The sequence below is a fragment of the Platalea leucorodia genome (genome assembly GCF_965183815.1).
Source record: "Platalea leucorodia genome assembly, chromosome: 4".
Lineage (NCBI taxonomy): Eukaryota > Metazoa > Chordata > Aves > Pelecaniformes > Threskiornithidae > Platalea > Platalea leucorodia.
The window spans coordinates 120,720,358-120,742,115 of record NC_138826.1 but is presented as its reverse complement, the minus strand read 5'-3'; the positions used below and the strand labels follow the sequence as shown (position 1 = coordinate 120,742,115).

Here is a 21,758-nt window from a genome sequence, read left to right as displayed (position 1 = left end):
TTGATGTACCTGAGCATCCATGCAAGCCAGAAGTGTTTGTTTGGCTGTTACCTGCTTGTCTGGCACCGCTGATCTGCTCGCAGAGGAGTGGGACAAACTTGTCCCAGTCCCCGTTGGCCTTTGTGGTATCGACAAAATGCTGTGAGGATCCCAAATCCCGGAGCACCCCATCTCCCAAATCCCAGTGTGTTATTGTAATGAACAGTGTTCAGCCTTGAAGGGTTCATTGTTGTGTATTGAGGCTGTAGGTGATTGCTCACTCATGCTTTAAAGTGAAGAAAGGAGCGCACGAATTTCTGCGGGTGGAGCGAAGGGCAGAGGAGCGGGTGGCTGCTGCTGGCTGCAGTGACCTCTGCTGGGAAGCCCACGGCTGCTCTGCTCCAGCTTCAGCAACACAACCTGCAACTTGATCTAAACCATAGGTTTCTCCCCCAGTGATTTCCATCGATTTTAAATTTTAAATTTTAAATTTTGAATTCCATTTTCCTTTAAATATCTTGTCATCCGAGAGTCTATCTGAGTAGAGAAATGCTGTGCAGATCAAGCTGCATAGTTTGCAGGCGTGCGATGTGCACTCCACTGGGAATACACCATGACTAAGGCCCTGCTTGTCATGGGGAGGCTGAGGCAAAGTGGAAGAAAACGCCTCCTTCCCATCTCAGCAAGCCCCTGGAGTGCAGCAGCCATCGGCGGTCGGGGTGGCTGGTGTGCACAGGCATCACCTCCCAAAGGGACATCTCCATCCAAACACCCTCATCCCTATGGGGGTGGCTCCCTTTGTACTTTGGGAGTGATTCAGCTTCTTCTGCTGCCTTCTACCCTATTATATTTTATGTTCCCTGTCTCCCTGAATCCCACGTGCTCATATCCTGCATCTGATTTTTCAAAGAGGGGCAGATCGTCTCAATACGGAGAACTCCGCACTGGTAGGACTAAACCCTTTCTCCCCCCTTCACTTAGAACTGAGCAAATTTATCCGCCTTCAGAGAGCGCAGCGACTCAGTGCCCATTTGGTTTGCAAATCAGAAAGGGGAGAGGGTTTTGCAGCAACCCTCGCTGTGCGGCGTTGCGTGTCTGATGAGCTCTTTTCTGGCCTCTGCCTCCCTGGCTGTTCGTCTTTGTGGGTAACCCACCCGTTAGCCCTGTGTGCGACAGTTAGGTGTTGCTGGCAGCTGTCGCAGAGGGGGTTAGGTTGGTTTGGAGAACCTCTGAGGTTTTCAAAAATAGAAATGCAAAGCATTAATATGTGCACGGTAAAAACTGTACGGCAGACTAAGTTGGAGGCTTTAAACAGATAATGCTATAGTAGATTATTTGTATTAAAACTGCCTTCTTGTCATGATGGTATGAAGTACACAAATAATCACATGAATGTGCGTGTGCATAGAGGAAAATGGATAAATACATATAATAATTTCCATTAAAAGTGACTATTTGCTTGAAATGTCATTTGGGATCCTAGTGTACCTTCAGCTAACTTCAACAAGGCAAAACTGCCCTTGCCCTAACTATAACCCTTAAGGGACCAGGCACTAGATTTGCACAGCAAAATAAAGGTTCCCAAATATGTCCTGTGTAAAGCCAAGTGGGTGGTGTATTGGTTTCCTGTTGTCAATATTAAGAACTTAATTTGTGATGCAGTCTACCTGGAAATTTTGCTCAAATATCATGGGATTTTCCAGATATTTATGTAGCGCGAGGAGCCTACTCATGTATTTGTTGCTCTGACATCCTGTAGTGCATTATATTTGAGTTCACTTATTGTTGATGTTAAATTTCCTGTGTGTGAAGGTTCTTACATGAACACAGCTTTTGATGACTGATTATGGGCGTAAATTCAGGTCAGTCATAATCTTTCCAGTGAATTCAGAGGAAATTGGATTAGTCTGCGTTCTTACGGGAAAGATCCTGCCGGACACAGGGGACCTTCTGCTCTCAGCATCTTCACGCAGACGTTGGGGCACTTGGGACCGTTGAGGATGAGGTTCTGAGACATGATTAAGCATCTTAATTAAGCTGCTTGAACCCTGAAACATGTAGAGAGTTCTGCCTTTGTTGATAATGCACTTTTACTTTCTTTCTGAACATGTCCATCCGTTGTTTAATGAGTGGTCTCTGCTTAGTGTTTCCCAGCTTTTTCTTGCTCTTAAAACAACTGTCTGCAATTAGTGTAATTAATATTCTGCCCCTGGAGTTGTACTGGTAGTCTCTTTAGGGTTTGCACAAGTTAAACGTATCCTTTGGAAATTATTTGTAAGCATTTAAGGAGCAAACCCAGAGAGGCATTGCTCTGAGTAGCTAATTAGATGTATGCTTGTAGAGATGATTTTTCTCTTTAAAGCTAGTATTTTGACAAGAGGCTTAGTGGGAATGGTGAGGGTGTAGAAAACCCATAAAGATGCTTGGAGCTGTTGCACAGAAACTGCGCAGTGCTTAATAACACTGCAGGGAAATTTGGGCATCCGAGCAGGTGTGACATCGGAGCAGGGCAAATTTGGTGGGAAGGAGCTTGGGGCTGTCATGTAGCCGCTGCCTACCTGTGCCAGCTTCTGCGTGGGGGCAAATCCCTGCCTTCTCCTTGCCAGCCCGCACCCTGCCTCCGTCACCCCCTTGCACCCTGCTTTGCTGCTGTCCTGAGACTTCAACCTCCAACCAACCATCTTCACGCATCTGACATGGGAACTGTAAACCTCTAATGCCCCAGATACTTAACCCTTAAATACTTTGGCTTTAAAGAGGATTGAAGGAATTTTCTGCAAGTAATAACAGTATTCTGGGCTGCGAAGCACTCCTCACTGTTTACTTCAGTCAAGATCATGTTTTATGATGTTGAATAAAGCACTGACAAGTAGCATCTAACTAAAAATAGCTTTATGTTTTGCAGCCACGTAAAAGAATAAAAATCAGTATTTCATCTTATCTTATCTTATGGTTTTTCAGGATCAAACATGAAAATATAGTTGCCCTGGAAGACATCTATGAGAGTCCGAACCATTTATATCTGGTCATGCAATTGTAAGTACTGAACCTAATGATGTTTTTGTGTCCAAATTGCCAGCTCTTCTTGGTCTGGTTTTGTTCTTTAACCCAAAAGATGGGATACATGAGAGGTATTTGTCTTGTGTGGTACAGTCTGCAAAATCCTCGGCAGGTGGTTAAAAATGCATCTCCAGGTGTGACGGGCTGTGTTGTTGTGAAATTGGGAACTAAGGTGTTTTGTGAATAGTCTCACCCAAATCAAACCAGAGCAAAGAGGAGATGTTAAGGGGATCAGAACTGGCTCCGTATGTATGGAGTTACCACGGTTTAGTTCTCTGTGACTCAACAGATACCTGGTCTGTACTGAGCAAGAGGTGACCCGAGATGCCACCATGTGCATGGGTGCTGGATTTGCAAGAAAGCATTGTCCTTGGCTCGGCAGCAGTGGTAGCTCATACCATTCTTGACATGTCTGTCTCACCAGAGCCCCTCTTCTTCCCCATTTTCTCCCTCTGAGCCTGAGATCAGGGTCCCATCAGGTACATGATATGCTGTGGCTGACCTGGTCCTCCAGTCACATCCACCTGGCAGGGAGGAGCAAAGTGATACTTATACTGCTCTTTTTTTTTTCCCTCTCTTTCTGAAATCAGTTAAAAAACATGATTTGAAATTAAAATGTCTTCTTATCATCTCTAGTCTCTCTCTTTTTCAATGATGAGGTCACCTCAAACAAGAGCAGAGCAGACAGGGCAGAGGGATAAAGCACAGCTGCGAAGAGCCCGATGTGCCATAGGGAAGCCTGGAGCATCAGATGGAGGCAGCTCTGGGGTTAAATACCGCACGGGAAGCCCTGGGAGACCATGTCGGTCCCTTGTCTGTTGGTAACATCCAGGTATGGAGGTGTCATTAGAAGCTGTTCTGCTGGCAGTGTGGGGAGAATAGTGCCCTGTACATTTTTAACCTGTTTTTGTAGCCCTACATTTCAGCCCAGAGTGCTGCAAAAGGACTTGCATGGGAACATCAGTGTCATACAAATTCCAACAAAGCAGCTGGGTTGTGGGAAGTACCAATTTCATGACGGGTTGATTTATAAATCCTTATTTTTGTTTCATCTCTTTAGAAAAAAATAAATCAGTATTAGTCCTACTTACCATTATTAGCTTGTTTAATGTAGTGTATCCCTCACTTTTTAAAATTTCTTACATCCAGATCATTGGGTTATCTGAAATGTAGATCTGTAATCATAGGTGACACAATATGTATTAGTATAAATTTCTACTTGCTCACAATTGAACGCTTACTAGGGAATTATCCTTTCTGTTATAGCTGTATTTGTAAACCCAACCAACTAATTTTCCAAGGGCCAAGCATTTAGCTGTTCCAGACAGACACACCTTCACTGATGCCCACCGGGATGAGAATGCCTGGCTGAAGTCAGCAGTTGGGAACCCATCCGCAGTGTTTGCAATCAAGTGACAGCACCGTAACAATCTCCCACTCACGCAGAGAGCCCGTGTGATGAACCTCATGTACATGCATGCTCTTAATCTGCCCCAGCTATGGGGTACAACTTGTTAGCTTAAGCTTAATTTTATTAAAGTCATTTGATGTTGTGCCAAGCCGTTGACGTTGACCCTGCTTGCTGCTGTGAATCAAACAAGGCCGTGTTGTCCTTTGCTCTGCACAGGGTATTACCAGGGAATAACTTTTCTGCACTTTCTTGGAAAAGGGTTGTGTTATCCCAAGGTGGAGAGGACAAGATGGCCAGGTACTGACCCTCATCGCTGTGGACGTTGCATTAAGGATAGTGCAACCTCTGCACTGCCTCTGAATTTTCATCAATAGTTGGGATTAGGATCAATTGGCATCAATAGTTGGGTGGCAGCTCCGAAAGACTCAAAATCAATTCTACATGCCTCCTTTCCCGGTTTCCGTCTGGGAGAAGGCATGCACAGATAATCTCTTGTTTCCAGGGTAACACCAACTTGTTGATACAATAGCTGTGAAGCATTGCACAGCATGAGGTATCTGTTTGTTTACATCTCTGCCCTATTTATTATTAGATTCCTTGTGGGTTTTTTAGCTTCTCATTTTTGCGTATTTCTCCTAAACAAGACAATAGTTGCCTACATTTAAAACTGGGGTTTGATATGAAGTAGAAGGGGTTCGGATCAAGCAGCCTTCAGGAAGTAGCATTTAGATTAGGGAAAAAAGGGGGTAAAGTTAGGGCCACTCAAAGATCAGTATCATGGGCACAACAAATCTCAAACCCCTAGGCCCGTCTCCCTGGCTCATTGCTTGCTAAGTGGGCACTGACTAATGTTTCCCAAGGGAGATTTTTTGTTGCATGGACAGCATTTTCATTACCAGCCTTTAGAGCACTCCTTGCAATGTTGTGGAAAATCCACATTACAGCCTCTGAGCATCTCACCCACCTCTATGGGAGAAGGCTTTTGAAGGTAGACCAGGCCTCCCTGCATACGTTTGCCCTCTGGTACATCTACTTTTACTTAACAGCCATGCTTGTTAGCAGGCCAGCTTAAAGGATAAATATTGCACCTCATTTATTCTGTCAAAGATATGGGCAAGCACAGGCGGCAGTGTCTGTGCTGGAGTTGGTAGGAAGGGAGGTGAAGAGGCGGCTGTCCGTGTCTACATGACACCTAATTTATTCCTGCCAGTCCCTCTGGGAGCTCTTCCCAGGGTTACATAGCTGTTGGTGAATCTGTCCCGTGTGTTTCCTGGCATGTTCATGGGGAAATCTGATCTCTGGCTTTGGTTTCGCCACCTTGTTTTTACATACATTGCATACAAGCCATCATAAAACTGTTCAAACTATCACAATCCTCTTAGTGCAAGGTAGACCAAAGTCCAGGCTGGAGATCCCCAGATTTGACAGCTCAGAATTTCATGTGCTGTCTCAACATGTTAACTTGCTCCTTAGAAATTACTAGGCCATTTTTTCTTTATTTTTTTTCACAAAATACAGGATATTCCAACCCAGTGACTCTTAAGTTTAGCAAGGTTATGGACAACTCCATGCTGTCTTTAGCTGCAAGCAGTATTGCTCAGCTTTGGTATGAGGTGGAGTTACCGGTGCAGCTGCAAAGCAGAATACAGATGTAGGATAATTGCTGCCTCTCCTATGATGATTCTGCTAAAATTTTGCAGGCACTACAGAAACGTACTGTAGAGCATGTAGATGTTATCATATTTCCATTAGGATAATGTGCTTTCAAACCAAGAAAACACCTGCTCCTTTCCAAACTTGGAATTCCTATAGTGCCATTAAGACCTATGCAGGCAACAAAGACAAACACTAAAATACTCTGAAAGTTTCATTCCTTCTGGATGCTGGGTGAGATTTCCCTGGAGGATATTGTAGAAGACAGGGGGAAATAAAGTGCTGTCAGAAATAAAAGTTTTATTGAACTGTGTCTTGGTATGATAGTAAACTTTGTTAGTGAGCAGTTACAGGATTTTTGGTTGCTATTGGTGCCACTTGGCAAGAATTACCCTACCTTAGTATCTTCTAAGCTATCTGCTTTACTTCACCTCGTCAGTATATGGAAATATCCTGATAACCTGTTGTGCTTAGTATTGTCAGATACTAATATTTCATTGGCGTAATCGGCCTCTTTGGGTATTGATGATTCATTTTCTGCATGCTGGAAAATCATGCATAAAAATGGATTTACATAAACACGTCCTTTCCTTCTGAGTGTTACGGGACTGTTTGCAAATGCTGTTTCTGAACATGCTGCCTGAGCAGGTCAGAGCAGATTCCCAAAGCTTGACTCTGACTTCATCCGTATTGTTCGCCTTCATCGAAGCGTGAAGCAGTGAAGTTTGGTTTCCTGCAGATTTGTGTGCACCCTGTGCTGGTCACAGCCCCACAGGACCTGGGGCTGTTGCCTCTTGGAAAGGATATGGGGCTGTCCTGGTTTCAGCTGGGATGGAGTTAATTATTTTTTTCTTCTATGTTAAAATCGATGTTAAAAATCGATGGGCCATGTTAAAAATCGATGAAGACATTAATTTCCTTGTTCTCCTTTATTCATCCGTATTTGCTTAAATATGTAGGAACTTAATATTTTTGCTCTTTCTACTCTTCTGTCAAAGTTGGTTGAAGTTCACCCAATGGGTCAGAAGTTACTAGGGGCTGGCAAACTGGGGTGGAGAGCCATTGACTCACTGCATTAGGAAAACAGGCTAAAAATAGGTCTAAAAGGCACCTCCAAAACTTACGGAATTCATCTCCCTGTCCCAGGGCAGGATATGCTCCCTGTACCGGCTGATCAGCCTTAGCAGATGTTTTTCTAACCTACTCTTAAGTCTCCAGTCTCACGCTCCCCAGGGAATCAACACCGTTGCTTAACGTCCTTACAGGTACGGAGCATTTCCTAATAACTAAGTCTTCCAGGCTGCAATTTTAACCTGCTCTGCTGGAAGTCTGATTTCTCTAAAGGTAATGCGACTGTTCAAATGGGTAAAGGTTACAGGAGGAGGCCCTGGAAAGCATGTCGCTAGGTAAGTAATGATTGAACTTGAACACCCACCTCTGAATTTCTCTGCACTTTTTCTTCACAGTCTAGAATATTGCCAAATCCAGAGGAATTTGTATTAATACCAGGATCTAGTTAAAGAAAGTGAAAACCCTACTGCCAGTCTGGTATAGCTTTCCACCTCGTTGGAGGGCTGTGGTCCCGAAGAGTGGGTCTGATCCTCTCGGCAGGAGGGCTGCTTTACCCAGATCCCGTCAGCTGGCGTTTCTGATTCTCCAAGGAAACTGGAGTATTTCCCCTGCGTGAGGTCTTCTGAGGCTTTGACATCTCTGCTCAGAACAAGACTTTAGGGTCAGCAGCCTGGTTCAGTCAACCCCGAAATGCTTCCCCCTACCTTTGCAAAAAAACCCAGCCCAAACTGAGCCTAAAACCCTGACCTTGGGGTTTTTCCAGCTTGACATCTTAACTCTGCTGAATTATTCAGATCATTTCCACCACAGAAAAGCCAAGATGACGTGAGCTCCTTTCTGCTGGGTGCAAGTCACGCACCGAGGAGAGCCCTGCCCAGAAGTTTGCAGGCTCAGAGTCCCAGTGTCCCATTCCTGCTGTTTATCGGCTCTCCTCCACCACACGCAAGTGCCTTATAACCCTGTAACAGCTTGGGAGACAGCTCAAAGGGGCAGGTACCTACCTGCAGTAAAATCTGCAGAAGTTTTTATTATTACTGGAACTATGCCGCTTGTGATTTTGCCTTTCACCTGTATGTTTTGCAAATCAGTAAGCCAAGTGCTAAGCCCTGATTAAGTGCTGAATTCCCATTGTTTTTTGAAAGCCCAATGCCTGAGCGCACTCCAAGAGCAGCCGAGCATGGACGGGGTGCGCAGGTGACATTTCAATGAAAATACTTAGCTTCCAAGAAAAACAACAGACAATGGAGGGAAGTGCCGTGTTTGCCAGGTTCCTTAAGGAGTCTAGCAAGGACGCACTGTGTTACAAAACAGTGATACGCACGCCAAGCCGCTATCGCATCAGGATGCTAATTAAAACAAAACATAGATCTGCCACACCACATTCCTTCAATGAGATTTATTCCCATACTTGGTTTTTTTGTGCCTGTGAAGCGTTATACAAAAGACAGAAGGAAATATCTCTGCATTCACAATGGGATTTATATGAATCATAAAAGCAAGATGCATTCTTCAGCAGCAGAAAATACTTATGTCCAAGCCTCTGAGAGAAGCCCCTCAGCATCACCTTTTTCTGCGGGTGGTGTTATTATCATTATTAGTAATAACAGTAATGGTAATAGGAGAAACACCACCACTAATGAAGAACACTGGAGCTGATGACCGTGGGCCAGGGGATTCAGTTTGTTTCATGGTACAGGATGGGAGATCAGCTGCACACCTGTAGACTCTGCTCTTTATTTCCAATCCTCCTAGCTCAGATGAGGTGTCTCAAAAGGGCCAGCCCGAAGAAGTGCCCAGAACACATTGAAAATACACTGGGTCTATGTCAAAAGCCTTGGATCCTATGCTTCCAGCACCTCTTCGTGCTGCATGGGAATAAGATGTGTGGTAGGTGTACATGGCAGATGGATCTCATGGGGTTTATTGGCTAGGACACTTAATGGATGGACCAGGGAAAGACTTGTTCCCAATTCCTGGTCAAGCAAATATACATTTTATATTAATCAGTTATTGGATAAATTGTTCACTTAGTTTTGGTTTTTTTGGAGCAAATGCTACTTAAGAACTACTGCACCAGGAAGGCTGATGCACATTCGGGCATGCCAGGAAGGAGCTTGTGAGGTGCCAAGAGAGCTCTACTTAGACTTTGACACAGCTGAGCAGAGACTTAGGCACTCTAGTTAGGCAAGACTTCATTTCCTCACAGCTTGTGGAGTGAAACATCAGTGATTTGGGAAAAGCAGCCTTCGTGAGTCTACAGTGAAACAAGAAATGGCTCTAACTACACCCTGTGGTTTAAAAAAGTCTTTTGCTCCTTCTATGGACAAGAGTTTTTTGAACTGGGGGAAGGGTGGTATAGAAGGCACAGCTCTCCAGGGATGGATCCAGCTGGTGAACATGGAAAGCAAAGTGGGACAGCAGCAACAGGGTTGAGCATGTGTGACATGGCTGGGAGCATCAGACTGCGATCATGGGAGAAACATTCAGGAAAATGAATCCTGGGCCCATCACAGCCTTCAACGTGGACATATTGCAGACATGGGCCCAAACTGCAGAACTGGGATGTTAGATTTTGAAATCATCCTTATTATTTGGGCATGTGCAATACAAATATTGGTTGCAGCCTGTTTCTAGTGCTTAATGCAGTCAGACCATGGTCTATCAGTACAACTCAAAAAAAAGATATCTTAAAAAAAAAAATCATGCCTCGTCTTCAAAGGCATATTGACTGAACAACACAGGTCAGCCTGTTAAAATGCTAAAGGAGTTAATCTTCCTGTACTTCAGTACTTCCCCACTAGAGCTTTGCAAGCTGCTGACCACATAATAAACTGACCTCTGGCATCATCCCCCTGGGAACTGGGTAGTAGTTATTAATCCAGCATCAATTTCACATCTTTTTCTTGGGGGAGAAAAGATTATTGTATCAGTTGGGTTACACTGGTGAGTGTTCGATACGAAGGAGTATCTCCCCTTTTCCAGTGGCTGAGAGGTTATAAGCAGACTAGGAAAGATTAATGTTGGGGTAGAGATCAGGGCATGAGCAGATTTGTTGGTAACAGATTAATAGACCACATAGTGGTCTCCGGGATGACTTTTAGACACCTGTAATTGTGCGGATAGTGTATGATCCCGAAAGTGGCATATGTGCTCATTGGATGGTCCTAGCTTTTTCTTCTGCTCTTTTCTGGCTATGCAAGGACTTCTGGTAGCTCCTGCTCCTCATGTCCCCTCCAAACACAGCATCTTCTCCTGGGAATGGCACTGAACAGCAGGCCTGTGGCTTCCTTGTACTGTTTTATGTGTAAGGGCTTCAGCCATGGCTAGGAGCAGGCATTTTAGAGTCTGTGGGCATCAGTCCAGCCTTCCTACAGCAACACAGGAATGGTGAGAATCTTCTTCGTCTTGGGGACTATAAAAGACTTTCTCATGATGATTTCCAAAACCACTTATAGGCAGTCACCTTCAACAGGTGTAGGCAATTGCCAACATCCTTGCTTCTAAGTTTGCACTTGTTATTGTTAGCTTAGTCTGAAGTGTCCCAGTATGAACTCATTAGCAAGACAACACTGAGGGGTTTTGTTTTTAATCAAAGTGCTATGCTACAGCTGATGGAGAGTGATTTTTTTTCTCTGTAGCCTTGGGAATAAAGAGCTAATGGAGAAACATTTCCACATTTTCATTGAACAGGCAGCATTATAATGTTGTTTGCTTTTACAGAAATGTGAACAGTTCAGATGAAAATGGATTTTTTTCTTTAAGATATCTACTGTTGCAAAGCTGCTGTTGTCAATAAGGAAAACAAGAGGTTTGGCCAAAATTCCAAATAAACCTTGTTCTAATCTATTATTCTTTAACGTTACAGAAAGATTTGAAGGGCTCATAAATCGGACAAGTATATCTGATTATTTTCCTATACTGGTGAGTACAGTAAACAAGTACTTTCTGAGGGTTATTTGATGTAATGTCCGATCCCCAGCAAGGGTCGGTACCAAATCCTTAGGGTGAGAGTATGTGCCTTGATTGTTTTTTTACAGCAATAAATTTTGGCAGCATCAATTTGAGTTTCTTCATTCCACCAGCAGTTCCCTTAACTCCCCAGTCAGGGCTCCCTGTTGCAGCTGGGCACGGGGGCATATGTGGTATGGTATAGGCAATTCACAGGGCAGCAATATATATCTGCCAGTAATCCTGCATAATATCGCTGTTTCCCTGAGAGCAGGAGTGAGGCCTTTCTCTCCGAACAGCAGGCAGGTGGCTATTTAGAGCCCTAGCAATTTTCTCTCCATTTTGTTGGCTTTGGATAAGCATCTCCTTCCTTTCATGCCTTGCCCAGAAGTTTCATTGCTGGTTACTTGATGTTCGCATAGTCGCTGAATGAGTCTTTTACATTTAGTTCTGCATCTTTCAGTACCTGGTAATTTACGCTGTGGTGCACTAAAATCAATTAAATAGCTGGTGTTTGCTTCAGGAGGAAGGGGCTTTGCAGTAAGGCGGATAATAAATGTTAAATCCATATATGCCACAGTATGAGAATTCATTATGATATGGTAGGATCCCTCTCAGGCACGATGTGGAGGCATTCTGATTAAATGGTTACACTCATTTAAACAGAAAAGGACTTTTCATAACAACCTGGAAAGCTTTGAAGTGAAATAACACGGCATTGAAGCAAGATGCAAAATTAACATTGGCATTCACAAGTCCGTTCTTTTACATGGTGAAACCATTATTAAAAGTTGGTTTTCCCTCTTGATTTTTCTTCTGGAGGAAAGTTGTACAGACTGTGGCGAAGGGGACAGCAGTAGGCTCACGAGTGTTACATGTCAGTGCGTGCCAGAAGACATTTAATGATTTTGTGGCAAAAGAAATAGGCTCAATTTCCCAAGCATGCTCATATCTGAGCTCCAACCTCACTTTAGGTAGTATAGGTTACTCTGCTCAAGAGTCTGTATCCGACTCCAGAGTCAGTGTTGCACTAACCTGCAGTTATATTTTTATTGTATTATCAAAAGACTCTATGTACAACTTCTAGAAGAAGACCCCATTAAGCAAGGTGATGGATAAAACGTTATCATCCCATTCATATTCATGCTGAAAGAAAAGATCTCTTGCTTTACACTTTGTCTGGTACTTGCCCGAAAGAGTCTACATGGGGCCTATTTTTAAAGCCAGGGAGATTCATGTGGTTTTCTGTGGCTGGTCTGGGTGCCAGGACTCTGAAAAGGATTGTGTAAAACCTAGAATTTTTAATGGAAGTACAGGTTGCTGTTTGAAATCCTGTTTTGACTTCCTTTTGTAGTGCTGTGGTTACCTCTTCTTACAGAAACTGTTTTCATAGGACTGCAGAAGTTCTTGCCATGGTTTTCTGCTTTAAACATTCTCCCTGGAAATTATTCAACGGAAAATAAATCTGGAGGGTTTAGGGTTTTTCTTTTTTCTGAAACAGTGGTTAGGTCTGCTCTAGCCAAACTTTTACTTTTTTAAGCATTTTATAGAAAAAGAAAATAGTGCTGCTGGTGAAGCCTGCCTTTGATGCATTTATAGAACATGTGCTCATTTTATTCTGATTCATGCCACATGGTTAGCCTGTAAAGGCCATTTTTTCCCTTAAATTGGAGGAAAAGTGTGTTCAGATTCCCAAATACTTATGTCGTCTTTTCCCTTCTTCTCCAAGACAAAATTTCCAGTTGGGGCTGTTTGATCCTGGCTTAGCTGTAAAAGGCTTTCTGTACTAGAGTACTGAAGATGGTTTGGAGGAGTCTGGTGTTTATTCTGTCTGATTATTCTGTTGATTAGTAGCATTTAACTACTTTGTAATTCTGTTTTCTTCACTCCTAATTGATGATGCTCTAAGGAGCACTGTCATCCTTGGGTGAGACATAGTGGAGCCTTTAAATGTCTGTATGTCCCCGAGGAAAGAAGATACCCCTCTCCAAAATGCATTGTAATGAAAAAGAAGTCAGAAGTACAAATTTGAAATCCACTGAAAGAGAGCTGAGATTTTAAGACCTACACAAGCATACAAAGAGGGAGCATTGTTAAAAACTGGGGTTGGCATTCTTAACATTAAAAGCCAGTTAGCAAAATAAAATTCATGCAACTGTTCATCTCTGCCTTGGGGTTTTTGCGATTAAAACTCTGCCGTGAGTCTCTTACAGCTCCAGAAAAGGGGTTATTCCTTCAGGAGAAAACAGAGCCAAGCATCCGTCCTGCCATCATTATGAAGCCTCTTGTCATGACGGTGGTGTTGTATATACTCAGTCCTAAAGTTCGTGGTCACCCTGTTGCAAAATATTAGCCAGTGCCACTGGACAGGAGATGTGTAAACATAATTAAGCGATACTGAGCAGAGAAGAGGGAAATTACCTTGCTTTGATTGCTCACCAGGCTTATCCATGGGAATATTTATCTCATCGCAGCCCAAGGTCTTTTCCATCGATTAATGCTTGTTTCCCTGTAAGCATGGGGCAGGACCATTTGCAGAAAGTGCTTCTGACGTTTTGCCTCTTGGGGCTGGAAACTCACTGCCAGAAGCTTTTAAATCTCCTCTTTTCAGATGGTTTCATGGCTGGATTTTCTGTATAAAGGACTTGCTTCACATCAGTGCTGTCTTGCCTAGTTTCAAGGTTGGCAAGGGATATGTAGGTTAGATTTCTGTCACTGGAGATTGGGTCATACTTTACACCAGATGAAATATATTTTAAAAAGCAAATTTCCTGGGGAAATACATTTTATCTGGCACCCTCTTCCCTCAGGAGCTTAACATGGTTATAGTCGGAGTCTCTTTCCTCACGATTGAGATGTGGCCGCTCTCAGGATAGCCACAGCAGCTCTTAAAAACAGCACATGGGAACATTTTGGGGAGAGATCATTTCTTTGCTGTGTATGGGCATTTACTTTATAATGGAGTGGGAGTGAGGAGTGCTGCCTGCAGGCAGAAGCAGGCAGGAGCAGCCATGTCTGCTGCCGGCAGTGCTTCCCACGAAGCTGGAGAGAGGTGCTTTTGAACAGTCACTCCTTTAATCCTGACCCTACCTGAGCTGAATTAACTCAAGAAATTTGCTAGCGCATTCGTGGCTGCGTATGTTCAAAAGTTTAGTGCAAAAAGGCAACTGTTTGCACAACAGCACAGTCAAAAAAACAAAGGTGGAGGAAAAGAAAAAAAAATAAAATAACTGATGTAGCCACTGTCTGTGCATTTAGCTGAAGGTCTAGAGCTGCTCTCTGGCCTGAATATCCTTTTCCTTGGAGTATGCAGTTAAATGTGACCAGGTGTTAGTCATTTAATAGGTAATCACCTGTGGCTGAGCTTCTTTCCTGACTGCTCTCGGCCCGCTCCACTTGCGCATATCTTCATCCAAGGTGTTCTGCACAAGGTGTTTTGCTACAGGTTTCCCTCATCACACAGGCAGATGTACTGCTCTGAACCTGCAGCAGCGTAGCGTGCCAGAGGCATCCCAGAGGGGACTGTACTTGATACTCATCTCATATTCTGCTATAGGTCACCTAAAGCTGGTGACCCCTTGGATGCTGGCGGGAGGCAGGCGCAGGTATATTTTATTGCTTGGTTGCTTTTCCTGTTGCGTGACAGCCTCTGGCAAGGCAAGTGACATAATGGTGTGCCTCTAACGTCGTGAAGGACCACTGCAAATACCCGTCGGCCGCTAATGAGTCAGGAAGGATTGGCTGGCTCTAAATTTTGGTACGCTGCTGCGTGCGCTGCCGACGCAGCCCCCGGAGCAGGGGCTCCTGCTGCCACCGCAGGGACGGTGGCAGAGAAGACAGCTCACGGCTCGAAAGAGGAGGAGGGAGAAGCAGAAGCTGAGCCATATGGTACAAAAAGTAGAAACAGACACAAGTATCTCAGTGGTAGGTGCTCATTAGACTGTCTCTGATGCGCTGGGAAGACTGTATTCTGTTAGAGGAATTGCAATGTTCTTCTGTAAGCTAAGAAATGTAGCAGTGCAGAGTGGGTAAGAGACAGGTCTCTTTATCTATGGAAAAATATTCTAGTCTGTTTACCAGCAATGTGTAACAGGAACCAGAGGCTGCTGCTCTCCAGAGTCTTGCAAGGATGTTTTTGTGGTTAGAACACACAGGTCTGAAAGTCTTGAGCTCTTGACTTACTCTGTCATTGATTTACATTGTGGTCTCAGATCATTTTGTCTTGTAATTTCCCTGCCCACGGAAAGGGAATACTTTCCTAATTAATGCTGGGTGAGATTAATTGTTTTGGTTTTTTTTTTTCCTCAAGTCAATGCTACTCTTCATGCAGTAAGTTGTTAGAAAAGAGTACTGGAATCTGGCCTCTGGCCTTGTCCACCAACGACCACTGTGGTCCATCTGGGATTGAGTGAAAGCGTTGGTTTGCTGGGACCTATTGACTATTTTGAAAAACGTATTCAGGTATGCCTTGATCCCTGCCGGTGTTTCCTTAGGTACCCCATGCTGTACAGTATTTGTGCAGTGGCTTTATCCCTCCATCCCGTCCACGTCTGTGCAGAAACCTATACCATAACACAGGCCTGGTAACTCGGTGTAACAGCATGACCGGTGACGGCCATCATCACTGCATGGATTGATTTATCCTTGTGGTGTAGATGTGTGGAAATCTAAAGCAGCAGAGGTATGACATCTGAAGTCAGAAATCTACTTACATAAAGCCAGGATTTCACCTACTGTGCACAGATGTGGATGCAGCCAAATGCATCATACTAGCGATGGAGGGGAACAAGAAGAGGCATCAATTAAAGCTTGGTAAGGGAGAGCTATAAAACAGCAGTTTAAACCCAGGCTGGATAAAAACTGAACAGCAGTATCCCAAATTCCAATATCCATTTCTTTATGCGGCAGGTAGGTGGAAATGGTTATTGCAAATACGGGGATGAAGGAGCGATGTGCCAGAGCACACGGTACAGTGGGCTGGCTCCATCGCCTCCCTCAGCTTCGGGGACTGCAACTCATGCTCCCTCCATGCAGTGGATCTCCATGGGGGCAAGGTGGGGTGGGTGATTTGGGAATCCCCACTGTGCCCAGGTCCCCTCCAGGTCAGAAGGAAAGGCATGCTGGGTCTCTTCCCCATCTCTCTCTTGTTCACATGCAAAGGAGTGAGCTCAAAGTGATGGATGCCCCAGGATGCATTGCAATAATGAGTAAGATAACTAGTAATCAGCTCTATGTTTGAAATACTTATTGGCCTCAATAATGAACACAAGAAAGGGCCTTTGGAGGAGGATTCTTGGGGGTGTGAGAGCCTTAGACTTGATATATAAGCCTTCAAACCCACCAGCCCTGCTGGGAAAGTTGTCTGGGTGTGCTTGGGCATCTTATTCCCGCTCTGGGGGGTGGATATGAAGGACCTTTTTGACTACATCTATATTACTAAATAAAAAAGTCTGTATCGGTACTACCCATTGAGCAGTGTCCAGGCACAGGACGATGGCTGGCTCAGGGTGAGCCGGCCCGGGGGAGCATGCCAGCAGCCCTGGCAGCGTGGGCAATTGCGGGGCCATGTCCTGTTCCCGTTCAGGGACGGACCAGGCACAACCTCCATGCCTCTGCTCCTCCTTTGGGGAGTGGAAATAACAGCCCTTTCTGCCATGTGTGAATGCTGTGACAATAAACGTGCTAAAATCTATGAAGTTTTGAGATAATAATATCAGTTTAGGCATGTAAGTGCCTCAGACAAATATATTGTGCAAACACCAAGTGGTTTAAAGTACAACTTTTGGCACAGTGAAATTGCTTAAAGGCTAATTTAGTTTGATTTCAAAGGGTTTCTCAAAATAGCTAGTCTGAATCCTGCTATCTCTCTGCAAAAAAAAAAAAAAAAATAGGCACATTGTCATCAAAAAGCCATTAAAAAAGAAAAGCAAAGTGGTTAGAAGATTTCTCTTGGTTTGACTTTTTAGATTTCAGAGCAGGACACATCAGTTCATCCATTAAGCGTTGTTGGTCTGGCACTGGTACTGCTGTCCATCACCCTGTGATGCCGCACAAATCACTGCGGCAAGAGCTTCTTCCTGGCACACTTTTTTCAGAGCTTTCTGACACAATTCAAACTTCAGTCAAACTTCAATTGACTCTATCTTCAAGACACTCTCTTGTGTACCGTCAGTCATGCATATACCACACCACGTGGCTGGTAGTGCAAAATTCACTTTCTTGCTGTTTACTTCATCTGTAGCCTCTTGGTAGTAAATTATATTCATGGCCTCCGGGTCCTGGTCCTGCTGAATAGTTATTTGCAAGGCAAAGGAAATACGTACTGTTTTTATTCTATTTGGACTTTGAATGCGTAAAGTAGTCTTTTTTTCTTCCGTCTGAACACGCAAGTGCCCTTTAGAATGTGAATACTAACATTGCTTTCAGAAAACATGTTTTCTTTCCAATGAGTTACTTCTCACGTAATGACCCATTTTAGAGAATTCAGCATTATTTATGTTTTTCAGAGAACTTTCTAAACCAAAAGGTATCCTGCTTTCCTTCATATTGAATTCTCACTCACTAGATAGCATCAGATTCCAGTGCAGCTTTGTCTTGTACAATTAACCTGTGAAGACCTTGTAAAAAAGCCTTGTAAAACTCATTGGTCCAGAGAGATGGAAAGCAAACACAATTGCTTGTAAGGTTTTACTTCTGGCAATGTGATTCTAAAACTTAATTTTCTGATAAATCATAGAATCGGAGAAGGGTTTGGGTCAGAAGGGATCTTTAAAGATCACCTAGTCCAACCCCCCCTGCCATTGGGCAGGTACATCTTTCACTAGATCAGGTTGCTCAAAGCCCCGTCCAACCTGACCTTGAACGCTTCCAATGATCAGGCAACCTGTGCCAGTGTCTCACCACCCTCATCGTAAAGAATTTCTTCCTTATGTCCAATCTAAACCTACCCTCTTTCAGTTTAAAACTGTTGCCCCTTGTCCTGTACAGGCCCTGGTAAAAAGTCTCTCCATCTGTCTTATAAGCCCTCTCTATATATTGAAAGGCCTCAATAAGTTGTCCCTGAAGCTTTCTCTTCTTGAGGCTGAACAACCCCAACTCTCTCAGCCTTTCTTCATAGGAGAGGTTTTCCAGCCCTCTGACCATTTTTGTGGCCTCCTCTGGACCCACTCCAACAGGTCCATTTCCCTCTTGTGTTGGGGACCCCCGAGCTGGACGCAGGGCTCCAGGTGGGGTCTTACCAAAGCGGAGTAGAGGGGCAGAATCCCCTCCCTCGCCCTGCTGGCCACGCTGCTGGGGATGCAGCCCAGGATATGGTTGGCTTTCTGGGCTGCAAGTGCACATTGCTGGCTCATCTCCAATTTTTCATCCACCAGTATCACCAAGTTAATCTGTGTTGGTGAGCAACAGGTCCAGTAACGCTTCTCCTGGACTGTCTATTACCTGGATTAGAAAATTATCCTCAACGCACTCCGAGAGTCTCCTGGAGTGCTTACAGCTTGCTGGCTGCTTTTGCAGCAGGTGTCAGGGTGGTTGAAGTTCCCCAGCAGGATCAGAGCCTGCGAGCGTGGTGCATCCTGTAGTTGAAGTCAAAATGCTTCATCAACATCCTCCTCTTGATCAGGCAGTCTGTAGTAAACACCAACCACGAGGTTTCCTTTGTTGGTTTGGCCTATTCATCAGTTTTTCAAAGACAGCTCTGTGCAATCAATCTGGTTTTTTAGAGGACAACCCCCCTGCCTCTCCTTCCTTGCCTGTCTATATAGATAAATAATGGATAATAAAATTTGTAATAGAAATGTCCTATTTTAGACACAAAGAACCAAAGTTTAACCAGCACCAGCAGCTAAATTTGGCATAATGAGACTTGTCCAAAGTTCCTTCACCAGCTATTTCCTTTACTGGAGTGAAGCCTTTGCACCCTGTGGCTGGGCCACGGGATCTGCCTGTTCTTGGAGTTGCTCTGACATACATGACATATACAAGGTTTCCCTTTTAAGCCCGGTCTCTTAATTACTTGTCCGGGTATGTGGTGGGGACTTTGCCTTGGCTCCCACGGAGAGGCAATGCGATGGTGTCAGGCCATGCAGGGCGTTCCAGCCAGGCTTCTGCAGATGAATCATCTGAAGGACTGTTTTTGAAAGACTGGGCTCTTGCATTTGATTCACTCTCCTTGGTGAGCTGAAAATAGTGTGCATTGTTCTCATAATCCTTAGCAACTTGAAAACTGCTATAAATTGAATGCTTTTTAATCTTTACCTACAGCAAGAAAATAGGCTAATTCAGTTATTCCTGCAGTTACTTAGCTAATGCTAATTAACTGAGATTTTGATGGCTTTGTTTTTTTCAGCAGTTTTCTAAACATTTCACTTGCCATTTCAATGGGTCCTTTACAAATCTGAGGCATAGTGAATAGACTTGTTTCTACTGTGTGCATTATTAAGTCAAAGCACCATGTAAAAATATAACTGTCCAGGAAAAAAAGACCCACTCCCATAATCTCATTAATCATAGATTATCAAGATTTGTAATACCCTGGTTATGTTTTTTGCAGGGAAGTTGTTTACAGTCGTGTCACAGGACAAAAATAAATGAAGGTGATGTTGAGAAGTGGTGCTGTACACTGGTGGAGTTGTAGGGTACATACAGGACAGAGACTACAGACCCACCAGACCTAACAATTATGCCCAAAACTGATCTGGAGGACTGTGAATTCCAGCTTTGGCTATTTTGATTACTATTTTGAGCTACACTTGCTTTATTTCCCCTGAAATCTGCTCCTCCTCAGTTGGGTTACAAGCAATTTGGTGAATGGCTTACATGTGGTTGGATAGATTGGTTGAAAGCCCTAGGTAGGTAACTTCAACCTGATACTAATTGCTTAAAGGTTTAAAGGCTGTAGTACATCTAGGAAGATCATCTCTCAAATGACTAGCACAAGTGACCACACACGCTGTGCAATGCAGAGGAAGCACCATGTATGTGCCTCCATAATAGCAGATTTTGCCCTCAAAAAATAGGGAATGGTTGTTCTGCGTGGCTATTCTGTGGTTATGATGATCCAGTGCTTACTATCAGTTTGATGAGGGGTCACATTTGTATCTTGGAACCCTACAGACCCAGTGATTTCTGTCCTGATCTGCTCAACTGCATTGAGCAAAGGCTTGCCTCCCTTATCAAAACTGCATTAAGCAATGGACTGATAAAAATTAACAACCATCAAACCATCTGGGAGTGTTAGATAATCTCATTCCACATTCAATAAGGAACGTCATCTTCCTTTTACTGTACAAGCCAAATGCCTCAAAGGGATCTTCAAGGACTGTGTGGAGGGACTGGAAGCAAGACAGAGAACAAACAGGACTAGTGGGATGAGGATGGGGGCGAGCAGCACTGATCTACTTTCTGTGCCCAGTCGAGGAGTAGGTGTTGACTCTGACGCTCCCTGGGGCTTTCTTAACCCTGCAGAGTGCAGAGACCAAGTGTGTCTGTGCTCACATATAGGGGCACAACATGCTGTTGTTGAATTCAGCCAGAATTTTTCTGCTGACTTTGATAGGATCAGTCCCATAGGTGAAAGATTAGGTTTTGCCTCTGGATAGAGCTGTAATAATTGAAACAATTTCAGCATTGCATGGGATGGTAGAGTGCTTATGATATGCTAGGGAAGTAAAAAATACTTTGGCAAACAAAATTCCCGGATAAAATATCTAAAGAAAGGGCAGGAATGGACCAAACCTGATGTTCACAGCAAAGAATTCTTTCCAGTCCTGGCCGGACCAGGTTTGCTAAATAAAGATGGTAAGGGGCTTGTTCATGACCCCTGGGCCAAGTGGCTAGGACAGGCTTGCACCTACCCTGCTTATGACCAGTCTGCTCTGCATCTCAGGTACATCCACACCACAAAGCATTTGGTCCTTGGTCTCTTTGAGGCCCCAGATGGTGCCATGATGGCCCTCACACATTATCAATATGCTGCTTGGCTTTTCTCAGTTTGGAGTGTCTCAAAGGACGTGAAGGACCATGTTGCAGTCCACCACAACAGCACTTTTATAGCGTGACACTGAGAGTGTGAGTTGCATGACGTGGGGGCTGGCGTGGGAAGCTGGGAGGTGTTGGAGAGAGAACTCATCGTACTAATAGCTAGGAGGGGATCCATGGTCCTTAGGCATTCAGTGCTTAAGTGAGTCCTTATCTCATTTCCTGGCCTTCACTTAGTTGGTGCTGTAGATGTGTCCTACATCTCCCTCCCAGCAGAATGAGACCCCCAAATCCTGAAATTGGATCTGCATGGTCAGATTCTCAAGCAAATCCACAATCTCTTTGAGAAGACCAGCATGTCTCCCATCCCAGCCAATTTCAGGATCAGAGGGGGATCTTAAGGCTGGTCTTGTTGTCTCTGGTCCTGGAGGCTGGGCTGGTTGCTACCCTACCGGGGCGGAGAGGCCATTGCCGATCCCAAGTTAAGCATAGCAGCTGGTAGGTAGGAGTCGGCGCTAAGGCAGCATCCTGTGCTTCCCTGGCGGTGTGAAGAGCTGCTCGGCGTTGAGGGAGGGGAGGAGGGAGTATGTTGGGAGGAAGCTGTCACGGATCTGCCTCTCATTGCTGCTCACAGTCCTACGCTGGCTGAGTCAGAGCT

General features: G+C 44.4%; 1 protein-coding gene across 1 annotated transcript in view; it reads left to right on the top strand.

Annotated features, from left to right (window-relative positions):
* The window catches only part of CAMK1D (calcium/calmodulin dependent protein kinase ID), a 220,100-nt gene that overhangs the window by 132,703 nt on the left and 65,639 nt on the right, over positions 1-21,758 (top strand). The window contains exon 3 of the mRNA XM_082311063.1: positions 2,941-3,015. Within this exon, the coding sequence (XP_082167189.1) occupies positions 2,941-3,015 (75 nt within the window). The remainder of the gene's footprint in view (positions 1-2,940; positions 3,016-21,758) is intronic.